General features: G+C 36.9%; 1 protein-coding gene across 5 annotated transcripts in view; it reads right to left on the bottom strand.

Annotated features, from left to right (window-relative positions):
* Nucleotides 1–23,977, bottom strand: part of LOC136039947 (poly(A) polymerase type 3-like) — a 64,149-nt gene that overhangs the window by 23,866 nt on the left and 16,306 nt on the right. For all 5 annotated transcript variants that reach the window (XR_010620598.1, XR_010620597.1, XM_065723954.1 and 2 more), the window contains 5 exons: nucleotides 17,010–17,160; nucleotides 11,036–11,247; nucleotides 9,337–9,548; nucleotides 1,756–1,923; nucleotides 119–219 (listed from right to left, as the gene is read on the bottom strand). Coding sequence is in view for 3 of the 5 variants with exons in the window: in XM_065723954.1 (XP_065580026.1) it covers nucleotides 119–219; nucleotides 1,756–1,923; nucleotides 9,337–9,548; nucleotides 11,036–11,247; nucleotides 17,010–17,160 (844 nt within the window). In the remaining 2 variants the exon portion in view is untranslated. The remainder of the gene's footprint in view (nucleotides 1–118; nucleotides 220–1,755; nucleotides 1,924–9,336; nucleotides 9,549–11,035; nucleotides 11,248–17,009; nucleotides 17,161–23,977) is intronic.

Here is a 23,977-nt window from a genome sequence, read left to right as displayed (position 1 = left end):
ATACAACATCCTGGATTTTAAATCAACTGACAGGACACAAAAAAAATGTTAGTTTCTTGTTATTAAGAGCTTGTCCGCTGAACTATTGAATAATAACAGACATAAATAGATAGCTTACCTAGTTCAATGAAATTCTGAATATCAAAGGTCAGATCTATGCTAAGATTTTCAGTTTTCTCAAATTCGAGGCCAATAAACCATATTGTTGTGACTGAATCCCTGCAAAGAAAAAGAACTTTTTTACTAAAGCTACTATAAAGGGCTTCAAGTACAAAGAATTCCTTTGGCAAGACATTAGAAACACCATTTTACTGTTTTGAACTCTTGCTCATTAAGGTATTATGCAATTAACAGACCAATATGAGACCCAATAATAACTATTGGATTAAGATGCGGCTTTTGAATCTGATTTATCAACTGCGATACTTAACAAACAAAAGTTGCATCTACGTGACCCCAGGTTCTCTTCTAATGAAGTTTTCAACCTTCGCAAGCTTAAATTTTCCAGCTTCCTTCCCAAGGAAAAAGAATTATGATTCATGATACAAATATTTATTTCTACCCTTTTCACTGTCTTAAATTAAAAAAAAAGGTTTTCTCTGGTTTTTGTCTCATTTCCTTTTTGGTTTACAGTTAACTAAATTACTAGGATGAGATTGGCGTTAATGTTAAAAACATTAAAAACTAGGCAGCAGAGGTTTTAATTATATTTTTCGGTGGAGCGAACCCAACAATATCAAAGCACCAAAAATTAGAACAGATTGCCAATATTTGGATCTAGACCTCCATTCAACCGTCCTCGATTCATGTTCCATCCATTATAACGGGAAAAAGCCACAGAGTATAACAAACAAGCTGGAAACCCTTTTTAGATGACGAAAATCCGAAAATCTCAGGATATTAAAGTTTGGCTCCGTGACATTGCTAGGTGAAGTGACCCCCCCCTCCCCCAAGGTTAAATATTCACAAAACACATAAAGAAGAAATAATTCTTGCTGATGAGAAGATTTTCTTCAGTCTTGACACTCTATGAAAACTGCTGGCTTTGCTCCTCCCCCACTCACAATAAAATAAATTGTAATGTTATTTTTTACTCTAAGATTAATTTTCCATTATTATTGAAACCTCCCAAGCTTCCAGGGACGCAAGGACCAGTGTTGAAATTTTCAGAGCCTCAAGACTATTATGGACCTAGTGTTCACTAGTGTCTAATTTAGTCAAATTTGAAGAACTCTAAGCAAAATTACGCAAGGGAAAATAGTTTCATATCTTTAAAATAAGAGGGTTAAAATAAGAACCACCTTATCTGAAACAAGGAATAATAAATAGGAATGTTTTCTCTTTTTCTTATTTCAAGGTTGTTTTTTCTTATTTAATCATTTTGTTTAATTGATTCTTTTAATTGTTTTCGTATGCTGTTTTCTCTTTTTTTTCCCTTTTTTTGTGTCCTTGGCCCTGTGAGTTTTGATGTGTCAGAAATATTACTACGAGTATATTACAATAAATTTAGAATCTATACTTTTTGGGCTTTTGCTGATTTTTTTTTTTCGTGATTTATCTTACTACAAAAAAAACAAAACAAAAAGAAAAACAGAAAATCATCATTTAAACACACACACAAAAAAACACAGATGGAAACATAAAACACAACATGCACAATATACCTAAATACGAATCAACTAAATAATCAAAGAATTATACTAAAAAGTTAAACTGGGAATTACAGAGAAAAAAATAATAGAAAGGATAACTCACTTTTCAGACTCCAGAGGTTCAAATTGTTCTGGACTAATGTGTGCCAGTTTGATAAGGGAATTTTTGTCTAAGGTTTGAATCAGGATTCGAATCTTAGATTCAACAAGACCCACCCATTCCAGGAGGTTGTCTTGAGTTAAGGCGCTTGCTAACAATACCACAAAATGCCTAAAAAAGAGTATTAATGGTTTAAACAGTCTTTCTTTCCTGATGCACAAATTTGCAAAAAAAAAGAAAAATTACTTTAAGGTCAACGTTCCCTTTGAAACACACTACTTTGCGGCAAACCTACCGCTGCAGTTTGTACCAAAAGGATTGGATGCTCATATTATTCAATTTATTAGTTTTAGATATACTCATTGACTATGCCAGAATTAAGATTTTGTATAGACTTTTTATTAGTCATCCAAACTTGCTTAGAAGAGAAAATTTTTCCTATTTTCACTTCTGTTTTTTTTTCACGCCTTTTCAATGTATTTTTCAATCAAACGATAAATGCAGATCAAATTTAAAAAAATGAGACCATACAGAAAAAGCTGGGTTTCTGTTCTAAGAAGATAGCAATGTTGTCTCACGATGAAACATTAAAAACAAAGGACAGCAGAAAAAAACAGCTGGCATAGGGAACACAAACCTTTAGTATATGATCTGAACAAAGAAACAAACGAAATAATGATCGAAAATTTGTCATTACACATAAAAGGAAGAAAATGGTGTATGGAAACTACAAAAACAAAGACATGATGTACAAACAAGAACCATACATTTTTTAACCATACATATTGTTTATCACTAAAATAAGCAATAATTGGATTTTTTCAGCATTAAAAAGTCCTCCAGGACAAATGAATTTTCAAGCTTGTATACGAACTCAAAGTTAAGACACTAGAACTGAATCTTTTTCTATTACTTCTTATTTTTGTAGAACCAGTAACGATCGAAACTGTAAGGCCTATTCACGACAAGAAGTATAATAGGTTTATCGTGAAAGATAAGATTAATTTACTAAGATAAAGCCACCAATAGACAATCAAAGGAGAAGCTATAATTTCACTTGGTTTCCTTGCAAAGAACCAAGGAAATTAAGTATTTTGTAAATTTATTGAAAATGTAAAGTTTGATATTGGAGTACTAGGACTTCAAATATATTAGAAATAGCTATAACTTTAATACTGAACCTTCAATTACTCCAAAACAATATCATAAGTTCCAATTATTAGCTTACTTAGTAGTCATTAGCCTAAGCTGAGTTAGCTTAGCATACATCATTCACGTAGGAGCCCCCCACCCCACCCCCACAAGACAGAGACTATATTATAACAGTATAAACCAATGGGACACCATCCTTTAACTGATTGCTTGTCTAAAGGGCCAGATTAATTCACAAGAAAACAAAATAAATTCCGACTTAAAATCGGGCCGAGGCGTCAGTAAATTCCAAAAACTATGATTGTTTCCCGTCTCAATAAAACCAGGACTTTTGACATACAGTTTTTTGCCAAAGGACATTCTATTTTTAAGAACTTTACGCAAAGGACGAGCGCAATTCAATTCTGCTTTAACTTTGGCCATTCATTGACTTCAAGAACTTTTCCCCCGGGAAACAAAGACAGTAATTTCAACTATATTTTCATCATCGACATTGACCCTAGTGTTAATTTAAGGTATAACTACCCTGTATCAATTTGCCGTGTAAAAATCCTTTATGCTTGTATTTCCATTTACTTCAGCGCAAAATTAACAAAGAGATACCATTCAATAGCAAAAAGTATACTCTTGAATACCTTGATTTTTTTTCAAAAATACTTAAAATCTTTGAAAAGTATGGTCTACTTAAGAGTCTTGCATGTCTTTATTCTGAATTGAAATGAAACAATATCTATATAAACGTTTTCACCACTTCCTGGTCTAGATAATTATGAGGTCAAAATTGTAATGTTTCTCAAACTTATGAAAGCAGTGTGAACATTTTGGAAAAAAACACAGAAAAAACACAGTACTTTAGACAGCGTGTAATAGCTTTTTTTCGTCAGGAGACTGAATTATGTGGGTGGCATGAGGTGGGAACATGTTTGGTTGGAGTATTTGCCTGCTTCACGCTAGACAATTGAATAATTTTGAGTTGACTTTCTCATTAGACTTTTTTTGCAAACAAATACTGAGTGAAAATGAAAAAGGGTAATGGGGAACAAAGAACTGGCAGAAATTATTAAATGAGGAAAGTTCCGAAGGTATATTCATTTTCTTTAGTATTCTATGATAAATATGTGCACACTTTAACTGTATTATTAAGTTTACCTTGTTCTATGTCAATCCATTTAGGAATCCAATAGAAAAAAAGCTTTTGGTACTTCCGCATTAGCCAGTACACGCTCGAGAAGTTCGCTCTCTTTGATGTGCGAGAACCGGTTTTTATCTGTCTGTATTCAGAGACAATTAGCTTAAGCTCAGCAGAAAAACTACGACGTAGTTACATTTTAATTAAATATTTAATATATAGAGCTAGTATTTTGGTTTGGTTAGGTTACGTTAGGTATTTAATATAATGCGTACATAATCCTTTGTTGTAGTTTCCATAATTTTGTTAATAAAATATGTTATATTTTCATCATATTTTGGTATATTTAATCGAGATTAACCTATCTTTCCTTCTTGAGTGTGTACTGACTAATAAGGAAGTACCTAACTTTTGTCAAGAGGAGTGAGCAGCCCTCTTATGTAAATATGGGCACCCAAAAAGAGGGCAGGAGCAGGTGGCACCAGCCCCCCTGCCATTTACATTTTGAAAGGGAAAATAGTGTTTGCACAATAAGATGCTCTGTAATGTAAATAAGTATACACGATATATACGTAAATAAGTATAATAAGTATATACGGATATTCAAGGATATTACGTATTTTTCATAGCTCCTCACCCCTAAAATTCAGCTTATGGACGCCCATTTATGTAAGTACTAAATTATGTTCGTCTTAAATTTTGATGTTGCTCCTTATTTTCAGTTTAAAAAACTAGTTTTTTAATTACTTTCTCGTCGTTTTCAAAATGCAGAAAAATCCTTCTGCATTTTGTGAGCTTTGCAAATGAGAGGTGCAAAATCAAGGCTTGCTTGCTGGTCAACAGATTGTTGGTCAACAATGTGTTATGTTGGATAAAATATTAGAGTCTTTTCCCGACAAAAAAGAACAACAAATGGGAGGATGCATAAAGTGCACAAATCAGACCACCGCTCCTCTTCAATCCCAATCTATTCAGTCTCCCTCTTTACACCCTCTTAAGAGGTTCCAACTTCTCCTAAATTTTTCCTCAGTACCTCTTTCAATCCTGTTCGGGGACGGCCTGTTTCTTGCTTGGCACTAGATTGTTGGTCAACAAGGAAGTTATGATTGGTCAACAAGGAAGTCAACATAACACATGTGGCAGAACAAATAGATTATATAACCAGGCTAGAATATGACGATTAAATCTTGTCTTATTTGGGACAAGCCTTCCATATGCACTATGAACTTACATTTTACATTACAGAAAAATCCTTCACCCCCTTCTAGCCCCCACACCCTCCATGGGGTTCCTCCTTGGGAGAAACACTCCTTTGTACAAAATTCCCCCTTGAAAAGTTCCTTCCGCATAAAATCCTCCTGGATAATACCATCCTCAATACAAGTTCTCCCCGGAAAATTTCCTGATGACAATTGTGCCTGGAAAATTCTCTATACTTTCATTTGAGAAAAATCTTGTTTAGAGTTAATTCCTGATCGTTTTTCAAATCATGCAAAATCCAACTCCGTAGAAGATTTTACGGTTGCCTATTTACGTGTTATCCCGACCACACTCAAGAAGTTTGATCTGTTTAAAACCGATTTCTCTATGTTTCTCTGTGAAAATTACTTGATCTGAGTACGTTAATACTACAATGTAGGTATAACTTAATTAAATATTTAATATATAGAGCTGGTTAGTTATGCTGGGTATTAAGTATAATGCGTTCTGGGCGGCCTGCTTTCCATAATTCTCTGTTGCAGTTTCCATAATTTTGTTACTAACGAATTATTTTTTTATTATATTTTGATGTTTTATTACGATTAACCTAACTTCACTTCTTGAGTGTGGTCGGGATAACATGGAAGTACCGATTTTTGTATTTGATTGAGGATTTCATGAAAAATGGAGGGGAGGGTACATGGCCCTAAGCCTACTTGTTTAAATCTCATAGGTGAACAGTTAGAGGTACTTACGTATTAAAGAAAACAAATTCAAGTTCTTGATCTGAATTTGGGCTACATGTTTGTACATTAGGGGAGGGGGATGGGGGTAAAGCATAGCACGTCTGCAAGCAAAATGTGTTTTCTTGCAGACTAAAATTATTCTACATATTATGAAGTAAGAATTGTTTTCTAGCTTCACGATGTCCAGATACTTTAACCCTACCCCCTCCCCCCCAATGTGCAAATATATAGTCCAAACTATATAAGTCCAATACATTATATCAACCGTCACTTGTATTTGCGGCTCTGAAATCGGTTTTATCAGATCTTACATTCAGATCGAAAACTTGAGTGTGTTTACTATAATACATAAGTATACAAAAACCTTGGAAACTGACGTTTCAGCCAAAGGAAGGCTATATGGGCAGCTAGAACCATCTGTTCATGGTTTAAAAGTCATAAAAGGGCCAGGAAATCTATCGAATATCCAAACGTAAACATCGATATCGAACACGATATTTGAAGATTTTTGACTATTTCCGAATTTTTCTGCTATCTACTGGTGAATGTTCTGCAGAAAAGATCCAGCATAGAATATTGCTTCGAAAATGGCCGAGAAGAAGAAGAATGATGTATAGCCATTGACTAATACATGCTGATGGACAGCATACACACCGGTATCCACAAGTTGGCATAGCCTGTTCTCAGACTCTTTGAGGGCCTCCTAAGGACTTGGCTGTATAAAATGCTTTCTAGGCTTACAGGCATTGCTCGATCACATCCATGACGATTGTCATATATCTGAATCCGTGTATATTTCCCCTATCGATCTTCTCCAAGTTGAGAGTAAAATAGAGAGATATAGATTTGGCCTTTCTGGCTTCTGAATCTGTATCAATAAATGCAAGTACCGTGACAGTCCCTGTGATTCAGCCACGACAGAATCAAGCTAGTTTTTGGGGAGTATATAGCATTCAGTAGTGAATGCAATGCATACTCAGCCAGCAGCCCAATCTACAAATGCTCTGTAGGTTTTTAATATGGAGTCTTTAGCCCCAAGAAATACTGTTCCATTCAAGTAATGGAAGTCTTGTAATATGGGTGTCAGAAATATGTATACGAAGTAATCTTGAAATTAATGTCCATGTCCGCCACCAGTGTTCTTCTGAGAGGGTTTTTCAAGGCTGATCAGTTAATAAAATAGTTTGTGGTAACGACCTGTAAGTGAGGAGCGACTCGGCTCAATGGTCAACGAAACTCTAAAAAATGTGATTTTGATAACAATATATCCCTCAAAAGAATTGGCTTTTTATGCTGATTCCAATTATCCAAAATTCATTAAGGTTAATGTACCCACCAAAAGCTGCGAGCCTAAGAAAATTTGAATCATTTAAAAAATTTGAATCATATTCCAAGAATATCGGGAGAGGGCTCGTTTGAACGAATTTTAAAAGTTCTAATGCGCTTTTAAAGTGACCAGACACATTGGAGGGTAGCCAGCCCCCCTCCCACACCCTTTTTTACCTGAAATCGTCCGAACAAAGTTTTGAGATATCCATTTTGATTACCTTAGTAGAAAGATCAAATGAGTGTGCCTCTAGACAGGGTCGTACCCAAGATTTTCTTTTTTTGCGTGGAGGGGGTTACAAAAGGATTTTTCTCGAGGAGAGGTAAAAAAAAAAACACATCAAAATTTGTTTACGTTCATTTTTGTTACGTTTTTACGTGCCGTGTAGACATTCGGTGGGGGTTCAAACCCCCTACTCCCTCCTCTGGATACGGCCTTGCCCCTAGAGATGACATAGCCCGCCATTACTTAAGGAAGGGTCGTAAGTTATGAATTTTGCCTACTGTTTACGTATAGTGTTTTTTATTTGTTAGTAGACAGATATTTTTGGGGGAGGTGAATTTTCTGAGGGGGATTTTCCATGCGTACAATTTTCCATGGGCAGGGAAGTTTCCGGGGATGAACTTACAAGGGAGAATTTGTCAGAACTCCTATAAAAAATTTGTCCTACTTTCTCTTTGCTGATTCAATTTTTCATATGTATATTCTGGGTAAAGTTTTGACCCCTCCCCCACAGTGCATGGGGGAACGGCTATAAGTTATGGATTCAGTCTATTGTTTAAACACATTATTTCTTATTTGGAAGCAAACAGAATTTTTTTAGGGAGGGGGAATTTTTCGCGGGGAGAGGACCCAAGTCCTTCTCTATGGTGCTGAAACTTGGCCGGCTGCTGCTTCTGTCCGTGATCCCATAAATGTGGCCCAAACAAACTTCCTAAGACGAAACGAAGGGATCAAGTGGTATGACTTCGTCTCTAACACCCGACTGCTGGCATTAACGGATCAGACCCCCAACTCTCGTCATCTCGTCGTAAGAACCACTTAATTCGCATACCAGTAGAAACATCTGCCAGCACACTTTTCGATTTTGATCCCCCTGAACATGGCTGGAAGCGCCCCCGTGGAAGCACCTCATATGGAGGGACAGCCTTACCTAGCACCTCTCCATGATCGGTATTGACCTCTAAGAAGCAGTCACGCTTGCGAAAGACCATTCGGAATGGTGGCGAAGAGTTACGTCTCTCTCTACGCTCGACCACCTGCAGGAGCTTTAAGCAAGTATTGTTGTCTCTCTTAAAACCTCTTATAAGCTACAAATAAATCACAACACAAATTCACCAGTATGCAGAAAGAACTGCGACTCCTGGAGACCTCAAAGCAAGCCAAAACTATATAAACCTCTTGATAATAGACCTAAAAACGAGATTTTCAAGCATTTGGGAAATAACTTTATTTTTAAACATGTTCTTATCTCCGTCAAGGATGTGGCTGAATCCGCTCAAACTCGTATCACACCTTGTGCATGGACTGATTTGTTTTATTTCTGAGTGTTTCTAATATTCAGTGTATTCTCGTTTAGTAATTCGTTAACATCACTCAAGAAAATAAACTAAAAAGACGAAAGCCACCAGCATTGCCAACAGAAAGATGGGACTCCCCTTGCCGTTCAAGGTGGGGTAAAGTAAACTTTCAGTCAAGGGCTTTCGATAGTAGTAATTTCAATGGTGTACTTTTATTTCCATTTGAAATAATTTTCCTAAGAATTTGGATTCTTTTTTCAAAATTGTCAAAAATCTATCTCGTAATTACAAATTAGTTTTCCCATGAATCCAAATGAAAATTGCTATTTTCTGAATAAGGTTGCATGGAAAATATTTGTCATTAAGCATTTTCTTTAAAAGCCCGTTTCTGAAATTTTGTCTAGTATTCCTGGCTAAATCTTAACTAGGTTGCAACTACTACAGCAACAATAATCTTTTAAATACTACTTTAAAAACAAGAAATAAAAAATATTAGACAATTTGCCTTACCTATATTTGAAGAAAAAGGAGGATGGCTCAAACAAATTCTCCCACGTTATTCCAGGCCGTCCAATCATTATGTCTTCCGTCAAAGCCAACGCATTTCTGAAAGCTTCTTGCATAACAGTGCGAGTGCTTATCGTAACGTTAAACGTTGAATTTTGCTGAGGATAGGCTGGCGTGATTATAGGCATGACGTGACTCCTATCACTTGGATTAACCTGGAAAAAAAACTCATTTTAAGGAGGCGTTAAAGTATAGTTTTATGTTATTTCTCTCATGATATTTTGGCAAAATTAAGTCAATCCAATAATTTTCGCTTCTTAAAAAAAAAACAACGCTAGAAATTTTAATTTCTAATTGAATGAGCCCCTTTGCAAGTTTTTACGGCCTTCCCTTAAAAGTGGCCCAGAAAAAAGGAAAACACACAGAGGCCTCATCATTCTTTACAAAGTGCGCCCAAGTAGGTGCAACTTATAGCACTAAATAATGTTGCTGGTTTCAAACAGCATGAAAAACGTACGTTTATTGATTTAGAACTCCAAAACCCCAAATACTTTTTTATATAAAGCCTTATCACTATTGTACAATCCTTTCTACTTCTTTCTTTTAAAATCAAACAATTCGTTCTAAAATAAAAAATTTCTAAATGTTCTGGAAGACCAATGCTTTTTCCTAAAAGTGACAATACTACATAAGTAACATTTTGTTTTGAAATAAAACATTTTGAGATTATAGTAGTGAAATAAGTCTTCGCAGATCTGAAAATGTGATTTTTTACCAATCTATCTTAAAATTACTAAATTTGGAATACGTATCAAATGTCATAAGCAAAAACAATAAAGGAATTTTCGGGTTTTGAGAGTTCAAGGTGCAAACGTATATTTGAAAATTGATATAAAGACAACTAAGCCAGTCAAATAAGCAGTAAATGTATACGAAGAGAAGATATTAAGACACCTAAGTAGCATTATTAGTAAAAGAGTGGATAGGTGACGATGTAAGAAGTAGAATGACCAGGGTACGGTTTTTTGCATTTGAAAAAAAGATTCGAAGAATAGGATGATAAGTTTTAAACTAAAATTTCGATACTGAAGGCCACGGTAATAGCAGTTAGCAAGTATAGATAGAAAACGATGGCACTTCAGAAATCTGAAGAGAACAAAAAAATTTCTACAAAAATTGGATAGGGACTGTTTTAGGTTCAAACCCCTTCCCTTTTCTCCTTGGCAGAGCCTTATAAACAACAATAAAAAACAAATAACAAACAAACAAATTAAAAAACTGAAAAAAAAAGTTCATAGAATGGTAGAAATTTTTGGATTATTATTTGTTGCATATCCACCAGCATTTGTTAGATTATAGTAAGTCATTTTTACTTTCCTCTAGCATGAATAATAATTATTCCGATTTTGCATCCGAAATTTATATTTACGATTACTCTATTCTAGATTAATTGCATGATTTAATACCCTTTTCATGATAAATTCGAATATGGGCTTTAAAAAATCAAAGCTCGTCCCTTTTATCCCTTAGGTTCGTAAATTTCTTTCGTAAATCCGTTCGTAAATACGTCTCATGATAAATGAGGGTACAGTTCAATAATTGAACTTAAAATTCAAACCCGCTCATTTTTTTTCTCCCACTTTCGAGAAACCTATTCAATAATAAAGATAACAACAGCCTATAATAATAGTGAATGACTTACCCTAGGGTCCCAGACAGGGAAACCTAAATCAGTGTTATCTGGCTGCTTTAGCAAAATAGGTTGTGGCCACTCCCACTTGGAAAACACTAAGAAAAATTTGTGAACCAAGGTTGCAGCTACAGCATTTGGGTAGAGTTGACACGTTCGAGCAACTAGCATAGCCCAAGAAACCCCACCCAAATAACCAAGAACGTTGCTGTAAATTCCTTGTCCTAAAAACAAAATATTTTAAGACTGAATAATCGGAATCCTTTTTTTAACAGAAAGGCATCAAATATTGATGACGTGTATGTCCAGAAGGTCTTATAAAATCCAAAACTAGTACACTACATTCATCGACGTATTAAAACATCTGACGGCCGAATTCCTTAGGCCCTTTTCTCTATCCCACCCTTTTTAAAGCTTCCCCTTTGGATAAAATCAAAAGTCACACTTAAAAAACACAAAGAAAGGTTGTCAGGAATTGTTCAGAAAATATTCCACATTCAACCTCAAAGGCCATTTAGTTTTCCGGTTTTTAAAACGGCACTACTTCTTTTCCATATTTGAAATTTTATCTCTATGTATTTATTTATTTAATTGGTAATGACATATGAAAAATCATATGAAACAAACAGTTTTAATAGTCTAAACTAAGTGCATTTAAAACCAAAATAAAAAAATTACAAACACATAAAAAATTAGTTTGACAATTCAAGTGGTAAGCCTACTAAGTAGTGTCAAAACTGCCATCCCAGTAAGTTGCCCGTCTGTGAGTTAAACTTGCAATAAAAAAAAGACTACTTGTTTTTAGTGTTCTAGGTTTTTTTTCATAGGATTAACCCTGTTAAGGTAGCATCACACAAGGATGGACCTTTGGGTTAAGTACCTACACGTCCAAGTTAAGTACCGGTTAAGTACCAAAGGTATTGATTCATAATAGTACAATGGCATGTATTACCGTGCGATTCACATGCCAATTTCAGTTAGGTTTAAGCGAATTATGTCATACTATAAAATAAAATAAAACACATTTGTACATTTTATTTTGACAAAAAAAAGCTATTAAAAAAAGAGCTAAGAGCTCATATGGCACTTGTGACGAGGCAAGAAGAGCTAAGAGCCAAGAGATCATATGGTATGAGCTCTAGCAAAATTATATAAATCAATAGATTGATTTAAAAAGGAAAATAAGAGGCTTAATGCCGGTCAAGATTTAAAATAAGAGCTCTGAGTCACACAGTCCTTCTAAATCAAAATTCATTAAGATCCGATCACCCACTCATAAGTTATAAACACCTAATTTTTTCTAATTTTTCGTCTCTCTTTTGCCCCCCAGATGGTCGAATCTGGGAAAACGACTTTATCAAGTCAAATTGTGAAGCTCCCTGGCACGCCTACCAATTTTCATCGTTTTAGCACGTCCAGAAGCACCAAACTCCCCAAATCACTGAACCCCTCCCCTCAACTCCCAAAAAAAAGCGAATCCAGTATGGTTCAGTCAATCACGTATCAAGGACATTTGTTTATTCTATCCACCAAGCTTCATCCCGATTCCTACACTCCAAGTGTTTTTCCAAGATTTCCCCCTCCAACTCCCCCCAATGTCAAAAGATCTGGTCGGAATTTGAAATAAGAGCTCTGAGACATGAATCCCTTCTAAATATCAAATTTCATTACGATCCGATCACCTGTTCATAAAATAAAAATACCCCAATTTTCACGTTTTCCAAGAATTCCAGTTTCCCCCTCCAACTCCCCCGAATGTCACAGGATCTGATCGGTATTTAAAATTAGAGCTTTAAAGCGCAAGATCCTTCTAAATATCAAATTTGATTAAGATCTGGTCACCCTTTCGTAAGTTACAAATGCGTCAATTTTCAAAATTACCCCCCCCCCCCCAATTCCACCAAAGAGAGCAGATCCGGTCCAGTTATGTCAGTCACGTATCTTAGACAGGTTTTGATTCTTCCCATCCAGTTTCATCTTGATCTCACCTCTTAAGTATTTTCTAAGATTTCTGGTTCCCCTCAACTGCCCCCCCCCTCCAATTACGCTGGATCCGGTTGAGATTTAAAATAAGAGATCTGAGTTACGAGATCCTTCTAAATATGAAGTTTCATGAAGATCCTATCACTCCTTCGTAATTTAAAAATACGTCATTTTTTCTTACTTTTCAGAATTACCGCCCCCGCAATTGAGCGGATCCGTTCCAATTATGTAAATCACGTATGCAAGACTTCTGCTTATTTTTCCAACCAAGTTTCATCCCAATCCCTCCAATCTAAGCGTTTTCCATCATTTTAAGTTTCCCCACCCCAAACTTCCCCCAATGTCACCAGATCCGGTCAGGATTTAAAATAAGAGCTTTGAGACACGATATCCTTCTAATATCAAATTTCATGGAGATCCAATCACCCGTTCGTAAGTTAAACATACCTCCTTTTTTCTAATTTTTCAGAATTAACCCCCTCCCCCAACTACCCCAAAGAGAGCGGATCCGTTCTGGTTATGTCAATCAAGTATCTAGGACTCGTGTTTTTTTCCCCACCAAGTTTCATCCCGATCCCTCCACTCTAAGTGTTTTCCAAGTTTTAGGTTTCCCCCTCCCAACTTCCCCCCCCAATGTCACCAGATCCGGTCGGGTTTAAAATAAGAGCTCTGAGCCATGATATCCTTCTAAATATCAAATTTCATTGAGATCCTATCACCCGTTCGTTAGTTAAAAATACCTCATTTTTTTTCAATTTTTCAAAAATACTCCCCCCCCCCCCCAACTACCCCAAAGAGAGCGGATCCGTTCCGTTTATTTCAATCATCTATCTAGGACTTGCGTTTAATTTTCCCACCATGTTTCATCCCGATCCCTCCACTCTAAGTGTTTTCCAAGTTTTAGGTTTCCCCCTCCCAACTCCCCGCCCCCATCACCAGATCCGGTCGGGATTTAAAATAAGAGCTCTAAGACACGATATCCTTCTAAACATCAAATTTCATTGAGATCCGATCACCCGTTCGTAAGTTGAAAATACCTCATTTTTCTAATTTTTAAGAATTACTCCCCCCAAAAAAAAACTACCCCAAAGAGAACGAATCAGTTCTGATTATGTCAATCATGTATCTGGGACTTGCGCTTATTTTTCCCATCAAGTTTCATCCCGATCCCTCCACTCTAAGTGTTTTCCAAGATTTTAGGTTTCCCCCCTCCAACTCCCCCCAATGTCATCATACCCAGTCGGGATTTAAAATAAGAGCTCTGAGACACAATATCATTCCAAACATCAAATTTCATTAAGATCCAATCACCCACTCATAAGTTAAAAATACTTCATTTTCTCTATTTTTCCGAATTAACCCCCCCCCCAGATGGTCAAATCGGGAAAACGACTATTTCTAATTTAATCAGGTCCGGTCCCTGATACGCTTGCCAAATTTCATCGTCCTAGCTTACCTGGAAGTGCCTAAAGTAGCAAAACCGGGACCGACAGACAGACCGACAGACAGACAAGACAGACCGACAGAATTGGCGATTGCTATATGTCACTTGGTTAATACCAAGTGCCATAAAAAGCTATAGAACCAATCTATCAATTTCAAATAGCAATTATTCTTGAGGTATTATTATTCCTAATAGAAGCTCTTCTCGGGATTTAACTCCCCACTACCCACTAACACACACGTTTTTTATATTTCATCTTAGCTGAAACCATGGCATAGAATAACAATTTTAGCACGGAAACCTTAATTTTCTATGTATTTTTGTAAGCAAGAAGAGGCAGTACAATGTATTTTGGAGAAGCTAAAAATACTAAAGTTTATTCAAACGGAGTGAGATATGTATTTTTTTGAGAGGTTAAAATCTTTAATTGAAGCATCTTTCAACTTACGAGGTATTTAGTAAGACTATTCTTGAATTAAAAACATCCAAAGGAGGTATTTGACTCAACAGATAGCAAAAGTTGACAGAAAATTATTTTTATCATCGATCTTCCATTAATAATTCCATCATAAGCAACAATTCAAGTTTCTTTTTTAAGTGCACTAATAGATATACTTAAAACAGCGGTACCCTTGTTCTTAACAGTAGTACTTTTAAAATCAAACTGGCGTTTTCTACACTTGGAACGATTAACCTGATAATTGAAAATATTGAGTCATACAATAACCAAGATCCTGCAATGCAAGCAAAATAGAAAATTAATTCACTTTTCAATATTATTAACTTTTATGGCATTCAACCTCACTTATTAAGTATTTCATTGATTTATTGTGTGATCCTGGGTCGATACATATTTCCAATAAATAAGCAAACACGAATGTCATGCTCATTGAATAGCAATGCTCCTATTACACCGTCTCTTGTTCTGATTCACTTCTAAATTTGAAAGTCAGTTGTTCAGATGAATGCCTAGCTAGACTGACAAGCAAGACATAAAACAAGTTACAACCAACCAGTTTTACAGCCGCAAACTCCGTATCCGGGGTAGCCTAATTAGCCAAACAGGAAGGTTCTGCTATGACACACACACGAATACTATCACACGCATCTCTAGCAAACCTTCTATTCCCCAACGTGTGCTTTGCCAAACATTTATGTTTAGCCATAGAAGTCTAGTCAGACCTGGATGTCAACACTTCGAAGATAAGTTTATATCTCATATATGTAGTATTTTGTTTTCTTAAATGTAGCACTTAGTTTTCCACTAAAAAGAATTCTAGGTACGACTCGAAATGTTGGGCATTCAAGACCGCATCAAGGGAATAGGGGGGGGGGGGTTAATCCCACCCCCTAAATTTTTGTCTGACCCGTAAACACCTAATGAAAATGCATATAAAATAATTTTTAATGTGTTTTTTAGAAACGTTTTTGTCATCCCCCCCCCCGGACAAAAATCATCGAAACGCCCTTGCGGGTATTACAAGTTATTTTCTTCTTCTTGTTCTTTAGGAGAGCCTTCTGGGAACCGCTTTAGTCTTGTTTCGCCTTTATGATGACTTGCTAAGTTACTGAAGATGTGTGTCAATAGGTGATGCTAATGCAGGTTCTGTGCAATGTCGTGTTGCCACAAATGCTTCTATACATCATTTTCTATCATCTCACAGCCTGTATTCAAATTTTTTTTTTAACATTTCACGTCCTTTTTCAATTTTGTGGATACTACATCAGTAAGAGATACAAGGCCCTGTTTATGGTACTATTGTAGTAGAAAAACATAATTACCTAAGTTCTGTATAGGCACGCCACCAAGGCCGTACCGGGGGAGGGGGCAGAAACGTTTATCTGACCAGTAAAACATAACAAAAATGAATATAAACAACTTTTTGATGCATTTTTAAACCTTTTTTTGTACTCACCCCGAAAAAATCCTTTGTAGACCCCCCCCTCCCGAAAAGAAATCCTGGATGCGGTCGTGCACACCAAAAAAGCTATATTTTATTACCATAAAGTTTTTCCAATTTACAACCCAAACTACCTAAATTAGATTATACACAAGTTAATTGATTGGAAATATCAAATTGAACATAGACAATTGAGAGATTCCACTGAACCAGCTAATTTTATCTCATCATTGTGTCATCAAACAATTAAATATTGTATAGACAAATAAGGCCCATTACTTGTTTTATCTGATGAAGATACTTAAACGCCAACATATGCAAAGTTTTTTAATCTACCCCCTAAGGGTAAGATCTTACAATTTAGTTAGCCAATGGAACCAGTTAAGAAACTCATGCTCGTACTCAGTAAAAAAAAAAAAAAAAAAAAAATCTTAGTGAATTATTATGCTTTAGTCAACATTAGTAAAACTAGGACAGCGGATTAACTCTGGTTCTGTTGAAGGTGCCCTTGCCCAGAACAATATTCGTTTTCAGAATGAGGTTCAATTCCATTGAATTTTGTCCAAAACATTTCTTCTCTGCATGACAAAACCTGAGTACTCTCAAAATTAAGTATCAGGTTCGCTGTTTAAAAACTTAAAATTAAAAAAAAACTTACTCTTGGCCCACAATTTAATTGCCCTAAGAGCCAATCTAAAAGTTTCCTTGTTTGGAACCAATCTGAGGATTTCGTCCGTGACCCGACAACCATTTAAGCTACGTACGCACTTTGGATCCAAGTTCTTCAAGAGGTTGTCATCTCTTAAGTCCTAGAAACAAACATTATTCAATTAAGCTACAGAAATAAAAAAGACGATTAAATGACAATTCCTGTCAAATCGCAATTTAACCTCTCAAAAAATACATATCTCATTCCATTGGAGTAAACTTTACTATATCTTGCTTCTCCAAAGTACATTGTATAGCGCCTCCTTGCTTGCAAAAATACATAGAAAATTAAGGTTTCCGTCCTAAAATTGTTATTCTATGCCATGAGAGTGTAAGAGATTTCTTTTTTTTTAAGTTTTTCATTTTGCAAAAACGTGCCATATTTAATAGCAAGACAATCAAGAATCTATTCGCGTTTTTCATTCTGCAGTAAAGATTTATGTTCTGCAGTTAAAGGCTCCCGGAATTACTGCAGCTCAAGAGATGACAGGATAGATTGTTTTACATATTTTTAATCTTGCAGGAACTCATATTTTCTAATTAAGAAATGAAAAAGATCTGGATTGTCCCACTCCCTCTTCTCGAAATACATTATGTGTTTATAAAATACTACAAATACAAAAAAATTATATATTCAAAGATTGCATACTGGCAGATACTTTTCACCATCTTTTTTTTATTAATTTTTACTAACGATTGCATCTTTACTATGGTAATTTGGTTAAAGTGGATGTTAATCATCAGATCAAAATACTTTTAAAAAATTGTGGGTTATTAATGCAATAGTAAACTCTTATCTTAAAAACACTTCGCCTTATACATAACTCAATTTGTTCAATAGCTTTTCCTCCAGTTCAGTTGTTTCAGTTAAAAATGAAAATATGCAGGTCTACCCTTTACATGCTCCAGGTGTGGACAGACTAGGGACTGGAGCCACAAAAAAAAAACGGATTAGATGGGTAAGAACCCTCGCAAGAAAAAATATTTGAAATATCTAAACTTGGTTTCAGCAAGTTCAGATATAACTAAATTAAAAGCAATGACATTCAGAAAATTAATTAAAGATGAAAATTTTATTCCTCTGAAGTTGATACCCCTATGAAATTGAGACCCCTTAGGTTCACAATTTCCGCATATATTATTGCATACATCCTAAAGATATATAATAACTGCTAACTCCAGACCTTAGGAAAACTTACGGGGAAATGATTTATAAACTGACCTACATTTGTCAGGAAAAACCATTTATCGGTTTTATGAAAAGCCATTCATCAACGACTTCGTTTGTCTCTTTAACAAAGTTTATAAGTGAAAACATCTGCAAAATTGCTATTCTAGCTGCTCCTTATCTCAAGAACTGCTATCTTTTATCAAGGGAGTAGTGGTGATAACCTTCTCATGGTGTACTTGAAAATAACAGGCACAAGCAGGAGTCTAATACTGTTGATTTCAGTCACCATCAAGCAATGGCCATCCTGCCCATTGCCTGACCAATAGGTAGGGTATTTTGTAGAATATACCGCAGAGATTAAATGGTTTAAAGCCAGTAATGGCTGCCAGAATCATACACAGGGGACAGTCATCCCGCTGGACAGTTGAAGTATAGACCATGGTGTGAGAAAAGATCCTAAGAGGAACAATTCAAAGGGAGGAAAAAATGTTTTCTTGATAGTACCCATTCTGAGAACCAAGTGATGCTTTCTCTTCATCGTTTGGGAATGATGGTTAACCCTCTCTATTTTTATGAATACATGTTGCCCATCCAAGCAGGTTCAAAGTTGCTATGTGGGGTTCTATAGGTGAAAAAAATAATCAATGATGGGCACCTTGACACTACCAAGGAGTCTTTTTACAAAGGAGAAAAAAAAGACAAGCCCGCTTTCAAAATACCAAGCCCCAAGGTGACCCATAGCCTAATGGCTACTGACCCAATATTTTTTTTTTGGGTGTAAAAGTAATAGGCCTTTGTGGTCTAAGCTACGACTCAATTTCGTGCGTCTGCTCATATCAATAATCTTTTATCAAATCTTATACTGAAAATGGACCTTTCATTGTTCAGATTGGGGCAACTACTTCCTCCTGTTCCTCTGGGATATAAGCCCACCATATACTAACAGGCAATATGATGGAGACTTTAATGGATATTCTAATAAATACCAATATTTCAAAATGTGAAAGAAAATTTACCCCCTCAAATAAGAGCAGAGAATGTTTGATAAATTGTACATAAATCCATATCTCTTTTTTTTAGAAAGTTCAAAAATGGATAACGTTTTATTAGGAGCCTATCTTCATTCCCTAAACTCAGCCTTGCTTAATGTTTTACATAATTTATTACCAAGTTCTAAAATCCAGAGCCTTACAGTTTATTCAGACCCTATGATGGGCCTCGAGCTCCCAGATTCGGCCTCACAATACAAGTTACATGGATACTTTCCTGGTGTAACACTATCATATGCACTTACTTCTATGGGAACGAATATTTATCTCCAGTATATTGCCAGCCACTCAGGCAATACGGATAACCATTGTGGATACAGAATTACTAAAAGTTCCCCTAATAATTACCAGCCATTTGGGACACCCATCCCCTTGAAAGATATTTCTCAGTAGAAAATATCTGAGGGACTTGCAAAAATAATAAACCAAACTTAACCCCTCCTTCCTTAAAATCCATTCCAAAACAAACCTTAGAATCTGTGCAGGCTCAAATGGTTTGATTTACAAGCTTTCTCTTAATAAATCCTTAGAGAGAGAGAGAGAGAGAGAGAGAGAGAGAGAGAGAGAGAGAGAGAGAGAGAGAGAGAGAGAGAGAGAGAGAGAGAGAGAGAGAGAGAGAGAGAGAGAGAGAGAGAGAGAGAGAGAGAGAGAGAGAGAGAGAGAGAGAGAGAGAGAGAGAGAGAGAGGAGAGAGAGAGAGAGAGAGAGAGAGAGAGAGAGAGAGAGAGAGAGAGAAGAGAGAGAGAGAGAGAGAGAGAAGAAGAGAGAGAGAGAAAGAGAGAGAGAGAAAGAGAGAGAGAGAGAAGAGAGAGAGAGAGAGAGAGAGAGAGAGAGAGAGAGAGAGAGAGAGAGAGAGAGAGAGAGAGATCGGTACATTTAAAAACTATCGTAGCATAGAGCTAAATTCAGTTTTTTCACAAAAATCATACGTTTAAACAAAAATCACACACTACAACTCAGCATTAAAAACTGATGTGAAAAAAGGCGAGTTCGGCTATTGGAGGGGCTGGTTCGGGTAGTAGTGATCGGTGGCTCTTATTGGCTAGGATGAATTTTCCAAATTGGTGAATAAGGTGTTCCAGCCGGACTTTAAGTGGAGATAAATTTAATTTAGCAAGGGCTTGATCGTAGGGTATGCCACGGTCCCGGAGTATAATCCTTGCTGCTCTTTTCTGGACGCACTCTATGTCGCGTAATAGGTACGCTGTGCGGATAGCAGATGGACCCCACACCGGGCACGCGTACTCGAGCAACGGGCGAACATAACACGTGTAGGCATGGAGAAGGCTTTTAGTATCACACCCAAAACGCCTCATTTTGGTAAGTGTCTGAAGGCTTGCATTAGCCTTGTGGACGGTTAAAATAATATGGGCACTGAAACTACAGTCACTAGTGAAAGTTACTCCTAAGATTTTTATTTCGTTCACAATCGGGAAAGGGACTAGAGGCATATCTATATTCCGCTTCAGAGGGTTGAAACGAATTATTTTCGACTTGACTACGTTAATGGTAAGATCATGACTTGAGCATTCGGTCTTTAGCTGATCAAATAACTGGTCTGAAAACTGCTTTGTTATGATAGTGTTTTCGACCAGGTAAGCGAGCACTATGGACAGATCATCTACAAACTTGTAACGGTCGTCGTGATGGTTAAGCAGGGAATTAATTACAGCCAGGAAAATTATTCCAGCTAATTTTGTGTCTTGTGGGGCCCCGCAAGAAGTATCTGACCATGATGAATCCGAATCGTTTTCGTGGAGTGCAAAGACTTTTTGTTTTCGGCCAGTTAAGAAGTCGAGTACAAGGCCAAGGGTGCATCGTTTGGCCCCCATTTCCTGGAGATTCATGCCTGCAGTCCGGTGGCGGATTAGGTCAAAGGCCTTTCGGAAATCCACTGCGCAAATGTCGACGAAACAGCTACCTTTTTCAAGCCATTGGAGGACGCGGTCAAACATCCGTACTAGGTAGATTGTAGTACTACACTTGGGGAGTCCTCCGTACCGGAATTTATCAATACGCCCATGAATTTGTTTCAGAAGAAACTTGAGTATAAAGGCCTCAGTTACTTTCGCCAAACAAGGTGTAAGTGAGACCGGGCGGAGATCGTCACATGCACTAGGGGCGCGCTTTTTTGGAATAATTCTAATATAGACCCTTTTCCACTGTGACGGGAAAAAGCCAGAAGCAAAACACTCGTTAATGATGCTGGACAGTGGTAATGCTATGAAGGCTGCATATTCACGTAGCAGTTTGGCAGGCAATTCACCAGGGTATGAAGATGTATTCGGTTTGATCTTCCGTAATTCCGTGTAAACATCAAACTCACTGACTATTATGTTGCTCTCAGGCTCACATTTTTCAAGTATGGTGGACTTTTCATGAGCCGTAATAGTTGGATAGGTAGTACAGATCTTGGTAAAGAATTCACTCACTTCTTCTGCACTGATTAAGGACCCGCCATCATTACTGATCTTTACACTGCTGTCAAAAGCTTGGCCGGCCACCTTTTTCACAGCGTTGTGCCACTTTTTGGGGTTTGAAGTAAGTAATTGGGAGGGCATGGTTTCACGACCATACCGAGCTTTGGCTTTCTTTACCAAAGAGACTATTTGATTTCGCAATTTCTTGCCGTTGATTATATCACCACGGGAGTAGAGGCGAGACCTCTCTTTTATTAGTGATTTAATAGCTGGAGATATCTATGGTTTGTCGTATTCACTAACAACAAATGATTTTGTTGTAAAGATCTTTAGGTATTGACTGTATAACGTGGCATTGAAATCGGATACCTTAGTTTCCAAGAGCCCGGTATTGTACACTTCGGGGAAGTCATATGTGCCAATCCATCGACCGTATTCACAGATGGCCGACTCCGTACAAGGACGAACAGTGACACGGGATAGTTTGGGCTTTGGTAAAGACTCTCTTGCTTTCCAAAGAATTGCGTTGTTGTCTGACATACCAACGGGACCAAGAGAAAAGGGAGGGGAGTAAAAATCATCACAATTTGTGAGTATAAGGTCCAATATGCCCCCCAAAGAGTGGGTGGGTATGTGTACTACTTGTTTTAAAGACAAACAAGATGATAACCAGCTCTTCTTGGTTTGGTTAAAGTCTCCTCCTATAATAAAAGCAGGGCTACTGTATATACTTCTCAGGTGATCAACAGTCGTTTGGAGGTAGAAGACCAAGTCACCCCGGTTTCTTGCACTTTCCGGATAATATACTGAAGCGACTATAATACAAGAAAAGCGCCGGGGAAGAGATTTAGGTTTGCAAATAGCCCAGATTACTTCATGAGCTGGATCAAATAATTCCGGTAATAATTTGCAAGGGATGTCTTTCCGTATGTACAAGGCAACACCTCCACCTAGTCTATGCTCACCTCGATCAGCACGTGTGCTCAGGAAAATTTCGTAGCCTGCCATATGACCTGACAACCTATCAAGATTCCAAGTTTCTGTAACTGCGATAACTGGGATACTATTTTGACGGACGATAACTTCAAATTCTTCCATTTTGTTACACAATGACTGGCAGTTTATAACGAGAAAATTCGGCATTCTATTTTTCGAATTAAAAGTCACTGACCTTAAGGAGGCAGATCACTACTAGTCGAACATACCGGAGCTTGATTGAAGGGAATAAGAGATGGCATATTGGCATTTGTAGAACAGTCTATCTTAACAAGGATACGTTGATGGGGTGAGGTTTTTGGAGCAAGACTAGTTGATCTTAATGAAACGATAACTGGGATCATCAGCTGACCTCGTTTTCCGCCACGCTTGCGGCATCGCTTCCGCTTCTTACGGTTAGACAGGAGCTCTTGGGGCAGTGGTCTGTCATCTGGCGTTCTTCCGAGTTACGAGTTTTGCAAAAAAAGATGGCGCCACAGTTAGCTCAGGTGAAAACAGTCCAATTAAGACTTCTTTATCATATTTGAATGGCATGGCACACACATAAGACTAACTTAATAGTGTTAATAACTATATTATAAATAGTATTCCTTCGTTATATTGCGTGAAACAGGTACAATTAAGCTAAACTTAGAATTTTTGCAAAAAAAAAAAAAAAAAAAAAATGGCGTCACAGTTAACTCAGGTGAAAACAGTCCGATTAAGACTACTTAATCATATTTCAATGGCATGGCACACACATTAGACAAACTTAGGAGTGTCAATAATTATATAATAAACAGTATCCTTTCGTCATATTACACGAAACAGGCACAATTAAGCTATACTTAGAAAGGTCTCTGGGACTGCTGCAAAGCGTCAACCAGAGCCATCTGAATTCAAAATGCAACAGGTCCCCCCCCCCTTATCTTACTAAAACATTAATGCAATAGGTCCCACCTCACTCATCGCCATATAAAAGATTCTGCGATATTAAGAATGGAAGTGCTGGCCATTGTATTTTTATGCGTAATGTGATCACACCACCATAGGAATATGGTGGTTCAAAATAAATATTAAACTGCCTCAAAACCCACAAACAACCACCTTCAACTAAAAACCTGGTTAACCATATCTGCGCAAAGAGTATTGAACTCGAGATATTGAAATTGATATTCCAATGCCTAGGATCCAAAGATCTACTACAAGACACAAAAACTGCAGTAAACAGTCAAAGTGCAATATTTCACTTTAAAACAGAACCACAAAGAGGGCTAAACAGCCTTCTGTAAAGCCCATATGCC

This window comes from Artemia franciscana, chromosome 20 (assembly GCF_032884065.1).
Source record: "Artemia franciscana chromosome 20, ASM3288406v1, whole genome shotgun sequence".
Lineage (NCBI taxonomy): Eukaryota > Metazoa > Arthropoda > Branchiopoda > Anostraca > Artemiidae > Artemia > Artemia franciscana.
The sequence above is the reverse complement of the archived record's forward strand: the minus strand, read 5'-3'. Positions and strand labels throughout refer to the sequence as shown.